This window comes from Physcomitrium patens, chromosome 18, assembly GCF_059467195.1.
Source record: "Physcomitrium patens ecotype Gransden chromosome 18, ASM5946719v1, whole genome shotgun sequence".
Classification (NCBI taxonomy): domain Eukaryota; kingdom Viridiplantae; phylum Streptophyta; class Bryopsida; order Funariales; family Funariaceae; genus Physcomitrium; species Physcomitrium patens.
Genome location: NC_143427.1, coordinates 7,980,582 through 7,991,484, shown reverse-complemented (window position 1 = coordinate 7,991,484; position 10,903 = coordinate 7,980,582). Strand labels below are relative to the sequence as shown.

At 41.6% G+C, this 10,903-nt stretch overlaps 1 protein-coding gene across 1 annotated transcript; it reads left to right on the top strand.

Moving 5' to 3' along the window:
• Nucleotides 1–2,354: 2,354 nt before the first annotated feature.
• On the top strand, nt 2,355–7,445 carry LOC112295593 (putative xyloglucan glycosyltransferase 5). Its single transcript, XM_024547379.3, has 5 exons — nt 2,355–4,425; nt 4,785–5,093; nt 5,401–5,691; nt 5,859–5,972; nt 6,087–7,445. Exons 1-5 carry the CDS (start codon nt 3,715–3,717, stop codon nt 6,747–6,749), a joined length of 2,088 nt encoding a protein of 695 aa, XP_024403147.1. The 5' UTR covers nt 2,355–3,714; the 3' UTR covers nt 6,750–7,445.
• The last annotated feature ends 3,458 nt before the right edge of the window (nt 7,446–10,903 follow it).

Sequence of the window (10,903 nt, the reverse complement as noted above, 5' to 3'; positions counted from 1 at the left end):
CTCTGAAGGGGCATTCATTATGCATATTCTTCCTGGTTTGCTCAATAGTGGGTCAAGGGCCAGTTGTTTATTATACCAAATATGTGGAGCCTTGAAAGCAAGGGAAATAGTGATAAAAAAGGGGCCCTTGTTGAGTTGCAGCCACAAAAATAGGAAATAAACAAACAAACTCAGTCAATCACCTTTGAGCTGTCACCACAGAGGATTTTCTACCATATTCATTACTCCAATGTGCAGCATAAATCATGGTGAAACACAAAAACACATGGTAAATTTGTATGGCTAAGAATAGAAATGTGGGATTTGCTTCAAAGCATGAGGGAATTTGTCAAAGGAACCTGAAGGCATGATTCCTGATAAGCATGGCTGTCAACTTATTCATAAGCATGGCTTGTGTTAAACTCCACACTAACCAGTCTGTGGGTATAGTTTGATTGAGGTAGAATGCAAAATTATATGATGTTATAAGAATCATATGTCTCTTTAATGTCTTGTAACATCAAAATTCTCTGGAGAGGATGAAATGTTGAGCAGTGTTCTTAATTTAGAAATATGCATCAATGGTTGTAGTTGTTGACCAATATTTGAGGACTTGTTGTCATTGTTTTGCATAGTTAATCTTCAGCAAATTACAGTAAATTTAGTGTAATGTTTTGGTCTTTGTGTGTTTGGCTGACCAACTAATGTCTACCACTCTTGTGGTTGTGGGGATAGATATTTGTCAGCTGAATGATCTTTAATGCAAAACACTGGCACATGTTTCTCAACCGAAGTCTTCTCTCACTCTTTTACTTCTTGTTTAGTTAAACAAACAAACCACACACTGTAACTTATCACACACAGCTCAGCTCATGTTTTCTCACAAAAGTAGCTCATGCATCTCCCTTCACGCAGTCCACCTCCACAAAAAAGTGTAGTTATTTTATGAAACTTAAAATTAAATAAATAAATAAAATTAAGCTTCATGCAGCCATTGACTGTTCTTTCTACCCCCCCTCCCCCCCCTTTTTAAAAAATCACAAAAAGGTAAGATAAAATTAAAACTATACTTTCAAGATTGGTAGCTGAAACACATCCCACATATTCTAACTCAAACATGGGGCCAATGATAACACTCCAGCTCAGATTCCAAGCATGCTAATCACCTTTTTGCATACAGCAATGCAAAGCCAGATAAACAACAGGTGAGATTTACACCCATGCAGAGCAAAATTATGTAATTTATCATTCATTTACCCATCTCACATCACTTCACACTCTTTTCATCCAAAAAATTATTCATCACAAGACAATTCCCCTGGATGGGTTTCTAATCACACAGTCATTGATTACATGACAACAAACATGCAAAACAATTACTAATTTGTGACTTTTTGGGTTGGTTTTCGGGACAATATTCTCAGCTCCATTCTAATCTCACAGGAGTCATAGGAATAAAAGCAAATAATTATTTTCCCATCTATCCACGATTTTTTATTAAACAGAATGATAGTGGATTAAAATAATCCCAATTAATCGTTTCCGCAACCATCATCTCCCGTGTTCCTTGTATTAGTGGCACATTAAGCACAGTGATCAGATATTTATTTATTTATTTATTTATTTTTATTTATTTTTGTTGTTAATTCCTTTGATTTTTCCAGACTTATTGTTTTTGGCTTACCGTCACAAGACAAGTACAACACCGTCACAGGACCTCCAGATCTGACGCACACAATCGGGGCAGCAAGTTCATTCATCTCCTTGGGTGTAACCAGAGTCCGCCCTCACACACCGAATCGGGCAGGTTATAGCAAAAGGCAGTCAAACCTGCAGTCCCGGAAGCGGGGCTAACGGCTCATAACGAGACAGACAACCCTACATACACGCAGGACCTTTCCAACCCCCCCTCATATCTAATCAATCTCTCCCTTGGTTTCGTCAACAGCAACTCCACACACCCTGGTCTCCCAATCGCCACTTCGAATGCAATCCTCGAAGCGCTACTGCATTGTGGCACACCTAGCATCTCCTAATTCCTCTCTCTCACTCTCGCTCAAAGCCCCCGCCTATGATTAATCGCGGGTGGCGGATGAAGACCCCTAATATCGGTAGGAATGGAAGGGACCCACCCGGCTCGAGAGGAGGACCTGTTCTTCTAGTTAATCAACGCCTTGTTACTGTGGCTAGACAGTAGACGGCTGCATTCGTGGGCACAAGACAGAAGGAGAGAGTGTGAGAGAGTGTGAGAGACGTGGCCACCGCCGCGCGCATTCGCCTCGTGTGCTCAGCGGCGACTGTAGCCATAGAGTTTCGATCCGGCGACCAGGGTCCTATTAAGAAGCGGGTATCACTCATGCTGTAGACAGTCCTAAAGAATCGAAAGTGATTGAGGGAGTGTGGGCGAAGAAATTTGTCAGGCTCCCAGCCACCCTCCATCGCCATCGTCGTCGCCAGCTAGCTGCGAGCGAGCGAGGCCTTTGGACTTGGCGGCGTCGTCGTGGGAGAGTGGTGTGGTGGTGCCGCTACTACTTCAGCTCAGGATTGAAGAGGAGAGGGGGGCGGCAACGACGACGACGACGATTACAACGATGATGACGACGCAGCGCAGGGGAAATAGGGAGGGCATCCCAACGAGTGGTTAGTGAGGGATTTTTGAGTTGGGAACTGGGGAGTTAAGTGAGAGAGAGTGAGAGAGTGGGAGCGAGAGAGGGGAGGCGGTTGTCGAGGCCATCATCTGCCTGCGTACTGTAGCTCGTGGGCTGTGGTGGCCTCGCACTCGGTACATGGCGTTGCAGGGTGGCAGAGGGCGTGTGTGCAGACTTGAAAGATCTTGATTTCGTGGCTTTGTGAACTTGTTGTTGTTGTTGTTGTTGTTGTTTGTAGTTTTGTTTTTGCGTGTTTGTAGCTCCGGGTGACTGTTTGTGAGGTTTTCTGACAGGAAGAGATATGGAGAGATTGAGATTATAGGGTGGGGATTAGGAGGCAATGGTGATCGATCCTTGTTCTGGATTGAGGATTATGACCGGGAGTGAGAGATCGCAGTTTTGATCGCCCCCTTGAGTTCGGTCCCCGTGACTGCATTGAAAGGTGGAGAGCAGCAAAGTCGCTAGTTTTGAAGCTGCAGTTGCATACCTGAAGTGAGCGTGCTGCTGCTGCAGTTCTACCTTCTTGAGAAGCGATTGTAGTTGGTGTGTGCATGTTGGATACATGGGGAGGCTGCTTTGGTGGTTAGCATTGTTTGTGTGTCGGTAGTTGATGCTGCTGTGGGTAGTTTGTCCCCAGGTGATTGCGCTAGGATGCAGCATGTTTCCGGTGGTTTGAACACTAGCATAAATTTCATCGTTGTCGTTTACGGTGCGCGCACTTTTTCACTAGTGACCCACTGTCCAAGGTGATTTGTGTGACGGGAGCGAGTGGGTATAGTGGCACCAATTCTTGCTAGTATCTCTTGGTCAGTGTTCCAATATCCGGACGAGGGCCTCTCCAAAACTTCACTCTTTAGGTCCGTAGCTACCATACGTTGATAGTGGCAGCATTGAACTTCGGAAACTTGCAATTGTCGAAAATGCGCCACGATGCGTGTTTCTTTACTTGATCTCGTGCACATTTCTGCTTTATTTTTGACGGAAGCAGCGTGGTCGTAAGTGTCGACTGTTGTCCATTTCAAGGTGTTCACAGAAAATAGGGTCGAACTCAAGAGTGTTATAAACTTGGCGACGGAAGGTTGTCGGGATGACTGCGAAGTTTGATTTTGTTGATTGGTGGAGCAAGGAGAAGCATCGTGGGACTCCGGTGGTTGTGAAGATGGAGAACCCAAACTATTCCTTGCTCGAGATTGAGAGCCCAACCAAGTCTGGTTTTGAGGACCACCAAAATAAAGGGAAGCAAGGGAATGCGAAACAGCTAACATGGGTACTGCTTCTCAAAGCACACAAAGCTGCGGGTTGTGTCGCTTGGCTGGCCTCCGGTGTAATGTTGTTGCTCGCAGCGATCAAGAAACGCCTCATCCTTGGTCAAGGATTGGCTCAGCCAGATAAAAGCAAGGGAAAGTTGTTCAAGGCCATTGCAGCTTTCTTGATGTTTGCTATTCTAATGTTGTGCGTGGAAGTAGGAGCACATGCCCTGGGTTGGCATTTCACAACGCCTCACTGGCCTTCTTCCACTGGCATTCGAGATATTCCGCACGCTGTTTATGTTGGGTGGATGTACACTCGGGCTCACTACGTTGCTCCTGCGCTTCAAACATTGACGAACTTCTGCATCTGGTTGTTCCTCATCCAGTCCGTCGATCGAATTGTGTTGTTTTTCGGGTGTGTTTACATCAAGTGGAAGAACATTAAGCCTGTTCCCGTCAATCCATCTCTTGAATCTGACGACGCCGAGAATCCCGACAGCGGCCATCCAATGGTTCTTATCCAGATTCCTATGTGCAACGAGCGGGAGGTTTGTAACATTTCTCGATCTTCATGCATACCAATTGGAGTCGGTCTATTTTCTAACGTAGTTCAACACTGTATCTGATGGTTTGTTCTCTTACTTTTACCAATGAAACGTGATTTCGGTTGAGATAGTTGATCCATTTCTGCCTTTTGAACGTAGGAAGGGTATGAATTTATACCATAGTTTTCTTACAGGATTCGTGAAGATCTGCAAGAGTTAATTGAAATCTACTCGATTGAAGAGTATACTTGCAATGCTTCAGAACTCATTTCCCGCGGCAATATTTCAGTGGTTTATTTGAAATCAATGTGAACGAAAACATTAAAGAGTTATTTTTTTTTGGGGGGGGGGGTTCCTTGTAGGTATATGAGCAATCTATAGGAGCGGTTTGCCAGCTTGATTGGCCAAAAAGTCGCATACTGATTCAGGTTTTAGACGATTCATCGGAAGTGGAGACGCGCTTTTTGATCAAAGGCGAGGTGAACAAATGGCATCAGAAAGGAGTAAACATTGTGTACAGGCACCGAGTTGACCGAACAGGATACAAAGCTGGCAACATGAAATCAGCCATGCAGTGCGAATATGTTAAGAATTATGAGTTTGTGGCTATTTTTGATGCAGACTTTCAGCCCAAGCCCGATTTTCTAAAACGCACGGTTCCTCATTTTAGGGTAAGCCTTAGGTTCTGCTCAGCAACGGATTAATCCAGTGTTCTTTACGGGTGCCCGATCCTCATGCATTATCAATGATGCGCTTGTGAATTGTAAAAAATTGTTGTGCTCATTTCAGGACTTTGTTCTTATCACCTGGAGTTTAGTTTAACTTTGGTAGAGAATGTTCTTGAAAAAGCTCTTGCACTTGTTTTTTCACAACAGACTTGTGGTTGTTTTGTTTTTGTTCCATTTCGTTTCCGAAGCTGTTTGTTTTAGAAATCTGTGTCTTTTGTTTCTAAGAATAAATATGTGCTGGTGACTGCAGGACAATCCAGAGCTTGCGCTTGTGCAGGCCCGTTGGTCGTTTGTTAACAAGGATGAAAATCTACTCACACGCCTTCAGAATATAAATCTTTCTTTCCATTTTGAAGTAGAGCAGCAGGTGAATGGTGCCTTCATCAACTTCTTCGGCTTCAACGGCACAGCAGGGGTGTGGAGGATCAAAGCACTTGAGGAGTCTGGTGGTTGGTTGGAACGGACGACTGTGGAGGACATGGATATTGCTGTTCGAGCTCATTTGCAGGGCTGGAAGTTCATCTTCTTAAACGACGTTCGGGTCAGTGATCATGCGTTTTCTATATTTCTTGTCCAATAAGTAATCGTCTTATAAATTTGGGTTCCTGTTTGTCGGCATTCGTCGTTATCATTGTGCATTTTAAGGATCTCGTGTTCGTACCTCTAATATAGTCTCACTTACTGGCGTTTCGGTAATCTGTATTTCAGTGTCTTTGTGAATTACCGGAGTCTTATGAGGCGTATCGCAAGCAGCAACATCGGTGGCACTCTGGCCCTATGCAACTATTTCGACTTAGTCTTCCAGACATCATTCGTTCAAAGGTGTGTGACAGAATCACCCCCGCATAGTCTTGCATTTTTCTGTTTTTCCGGTGTTGGCATTTTCGAAAATGTACCATGAATCTAACAGGGTATTTGGTTTTTGGCGTTGGGCAGATCTCTTGGATGAAGAAAGCCAACATGATATTTCTCTTCTTCCTTCTGAGGAAGCTTATTCTGCCATTTTATTCTTTCACACTCTTCTGCATCATCCTCCCAATGACTATGTTTGTGCCCGAAGCAACTCTGCCAATTTGGGTTGTGTGCTACATTCCAGCACTCATGTCAATTTTGAACGTCTTGCCGTCACCGAAGTCATTTCCTTTCTTGGTCCCTTACCTTCTGTTTGAGAATACCATGTCGGTGACAAAGTTCAATGCTATGATATCTGGTCTCTTTCAACTTAGCAGTTCACATGAATGGGTGGTTACCAAAAAGACTGGGCGAGCTTCTGAAGGAGATTCTTTGGTCGTGGGTAAAGAAGTAGCGAATCCTAACCCGGCTCTGGAGAAAGCCATGTCCGAGTCTGATCTTGATGCATTTAAGTCGAATGATGCGAAGCTGAAACCTCTTCTACTTCCCTCGGTTAGTGATGAGCCAGAACCAGCGAAGAAGAAGAACAGGTTGTATCGCAAGGAATTGGCGCTGGCTTTCTTGCTGCTTACAGCTTCTGCACGAAGTTTGCTCACCGCGCAGGGAGTTCACTTCTACTTTCTCCTTTTTCAGGGCATCTCATTCTTGGTGGTTGGTCTCGATCTTATCGGAGAGCAAGTAAGTTGATACTTGTGATCAAGATGAAGATGTGGACAATAGAAGTCTCCTCAACCTGCTTCTATTAGGTGGGGCGACTAAATATCTATTTGCTGGAACCTTTGTTATCCTGAGAACAGGGGTTCCAAAACAATCTACATTCTTCACCGCTGGTGGTAATGGGCAACTTGAGGGCAGCCAGGTGTGCTAGCTTCGATTCTAGGGTAGTTCTCCTGGTTACTGCTGTGTATCAATTTTTTGAGGTTTTAGCGGGAATCGTAAAATCACGTGTTGAGCTGGTGAAAGGTGCTGAGCACCAGTGTGACTAATCATCCAAGTGTGTTGGGGATGGAGAGATTCTTCAAGAGCTGCATATTTTCTCTGGTTGAGGCAAGCTGCTTGGAATGTGGAATTGCTGGTAATATAAAGGCAGCGGCTGAAGTGTTTCCAGTAGGGATTGTCAGCCTTCACGCTGCAAACACTTACTATTCATTGTGATCAGGTCATTCATTACCATATACCATTATTTCAGATGGCTCCATTTAGAAGCAGTAGTTGTTGTACTAAAAATTGTGCCTTAGGCTTATGTGAATAAATCTTCAGTTCTCTACGCACATTACCAGTCTTTGGAATGTGGCTCTCATGAAATAGAGACGAAGATTTCTGTGTATGGATGTTAGCCATTCTGACTAAAGGTATTCTGAACTGGAGTGTTATTGATTACTACTTTCTGCTAGTCTTTCATAATTTCTCTTCTAAATTCGTTTGTACTGGTTACTCTCTCGTGCCATTCACTAGTGTTAGGATCACATCTGGAAATCTCAGTTTGATAGACCTCTCATGCTAGGAGAAAGGGAAACCAGCATATTGTTCCACTCTCTACACCTCTGCAATACCACTCTCAAAGCAGCTTAACTTCCACCAGCTGTTTTCATCGACAGTTTCCTGTTTTTAAGGCATTATGGTTCACAGTATCTGAAAGCCTCTGTCTGAATTACTCCTCCATGCTAGGACCAAGTTGAGCTGGAACATCAGAAGTAACGAGGTGGCCGATGCATCTCCCCAGTCCCACTCCAACACTTGTCAATATAGTCCTTCCACATGCTTGGATTATTACCTGGTAATCTAGTGGTAGTTATGTCTCCTGGATACCTGTGACATCATTGTCGGAGCTAATCTGGCATGGTTTCGGTGTACTGGTACAGCCCAGAAAAAACACATAAATGGAGACAGTGATAGAGCACCATTACCACACAGCAAATCTGGGCTTCAAGAGGTGGGGGGAGTTAAAAGCCTCAACACCCTTAATGATGGATATATTTGTGTCTGTCTCTACAATTACTGTGAGTGAGAGTTCACTGGGTTGGGGTGTTGATGGGTTGCTGCACAGTCACTCTCCCACACCCATCTCCCAGCTGTGTGTGCATATGCCTGAGAGGGCTTCTCGCCACAGTGCCGCCCCTCCCTCCGTCCCTCTCTGGTCTGCTGCTGTGCTGCAAAAGCTTGCTTGCTTGTTCTAAACCCTAAACCCTAAACCTGGACTTCCTCTGCATGCATGCATGTTTTGTGCAGAGCACTGAGTGCTACAATTTTTCCTCATGTCCTTTGTCATGCTCTGCTTGTTCTGTGGAGTGTAAAGAAGCTTGGCAGTATTGAATGATGCATGTGACAACTCACAACCGTAAGTTTCTGTTGGTATAACTAGAACGGTTGTCAGATAATATTTACATATGTATATATATATATATATATATATATGTTTTGTGTGTTTTTGTCTGCTTGATATAATAAATTTATGGCATGATTTGTAATTTTTTTTATAGGTTGTTGAGCAGGGAAGTAATCTGAAAATAGAGAATTATATATATATATATATATATATATATATTTGCTTGAGTGTATGTTTTAATTTTATATTTATCTTTTGCGAGTTGTTGATGAAAGATGTCTGTATGGTTCTTAGTTCAATTGTTTGCATTGTGATTCATTATTATATTGTACATCATTACACATAAATATAAATACAAACATACATACATATATTTTAACATGAAAATAAGGCTCTTAATACTAGTACAATTTGTGATGTGTTCTATATTTTAAGGAGTGGAAGAGATTTGAAATCTAATTTTCAACTATTAGCTGATTCTTTTAATTTAATTTAACTTCTTTGTCCCTATATTTTTTGTTATATTTTAAAATGTTACTCATCATAAATTTCAATTATCAATTAAACTACCAATAATTATATTACTTTTTATGTTTGATTACATAATGATGTGGTCATCATATAGAGTTTATTTTAAATTAAATAGAAAAAATAAAATAAATGATCTTTTTTAGTTTATACGATTGAAGTTGAAGAATTTGAAGTGATTAATCAGAAATTAATTATTTTTTATTTTTATTTTTATTTTTTTTGATAGGGTTTAAGATACAATGAATTAAAATTAAAAACACAGCTATTTTTTTGTATCTATAATATACAACTATGTAACATGAACTTGTAGAAGCATTTTAAAATTAAAACCTCTTTTTCTCTGACTTGTTAGAAAAATAACAAAGTTGATGCAACAACTCATATTATTATCAATTTCATTGACTGTATTCATTATAAAACCTACAAAGATACTTAATACCCACAATAATATTACCTATTAATCTATAAAAAATATTTTATAAAATAATTGATATAAAGTAAACATTTAAATTTGATGTCAGAATCTTTGCAGTGAAGCTTAGTGGCAGGGAGTGTTGATTGTTGAAGCTCTTCGATTAGCCTCTTGAGATAAAACCCTTCTTGTGCCTTATCAGACAACGCTCAATACTCTGCTTTAGTGGTGGAGCAAGAAATGGTAGGTTGCCTATTGCTGCTCCATGTGATAGGTCCACCAGCAATTTGATATACATACCCGCCAGTCGATCTCCTAGTATTCAGACACAAGTTCCTCCAAGCAGACATGTTAATCTCAGCTGACAGTTCCAATTCCTTAGGGAGAGGTGTGGAAACTGAGCAACAGTCTTGCATGTCATAGTCTAGCACAATCTGATCTGCATATAACTTTTGATGTAGGAAAATGCCTGATTGCAATGAATGGAAGTCAACACCAAGATACCTCTTGACAGGACCTAGGTATTTCATTTCGTACTTAGATTTGAGCTGCTGCTTCAGGTCTGCAATGAGCTCTTCATAGTTTCTAGTAATTAGATGATCATCAACTAATAACAAAATTATTGTTTTGCCATCCTCTTGAAGAAGGTATAAATTTGGATCCAGTGAACTTCTTTTGCATCTAATTCATTGCAAGGCTGAATCCACCTCCTCGTACCATGTTCTTGGACTCTGTTTGAGTCCATAAATGGATTTCTTGAGACGACAAACTAAATCTTCTTTGCCCGGGCTGGAGAAGCCAGGAGGCTGAAGCATGTATATAGTTTCCTTCAGAGTTCCATTGAGAAATGCCGTCACTATATCCATATAAGATAGGAACCACCCAAATGAAGTTGCCAACGCAACAATTAATTTGACTGTCGACCACTTCACTACAAAGGTGAAAGTTTTCTTGTAGTCAAGACCCTCTCTTTGCTCATTTCTTCATACTACAACTCTAGCTTTGAATTTAATGTTTCTTTCATGGTCGATCTTTTCCTTGAAAACCCAGCGTGCTAACAATGCTTTCTCTCCTGGGGAAAGTTCGACCAATTTCCAAGTACCATTTTTGAAATGTGCATTCATCTCACTTTGCATGGCGGCAATCCATAGGGGATTTGATGGAGCAATATGAAGCTGAACATCATCAACAAAGTCAACTAGAGGTGCAATGCAGACACGTTGCTGAAAAACATGTTGTAAATGCTTTCGAGCAATTATCAATTGTCGAGTGATTCCAAAATTTTGACAAAATTCACTGAATAGCTGGGAGAGATATTTGCCACTTCTCTAGTGCCTCATTCTTGAATTTCAAAAAATAGATTCATGTGTACCTTGAGAAGTCATCAGTGAAGGTGATGACATACCAAGATCCCACATGTGAGAGCACTAGCAGAGAGCCACATAGATCAGAATGCACTAACTCCAATGGCCTAGTAGCTCAAAATGCGGCTGCCTTAGATATTAGTTGTCTGATTTTCTTTCCTTTCACACATGTTTTGTAGATTTTCTTTAGAAATGGAATGAGATGAAT

Coding starts and splice junctions, on each gene's coding strand:
- LOC112295593 (XM_024547379.3), top strand. CDS start 3,715: ATGACTGCGAAGTTTGATTTTGTTGATTGGTGGAGCAAGGAGAAGCAT. Junction 4,426..4,784: donor CTATGTGCAACGAGCGGGAG/GTTTGTAACATT, acceptor GGTTCCTTGTAG/GTATATGAGCAATCTATAGG. Junction 5,973..6,086: donor CAGACATCATTCGTTCAAAG/GTGTGTGACAGA, acceptor GGCGTTGGGCAG/ATCTCTTGGATGAAGAAAGC.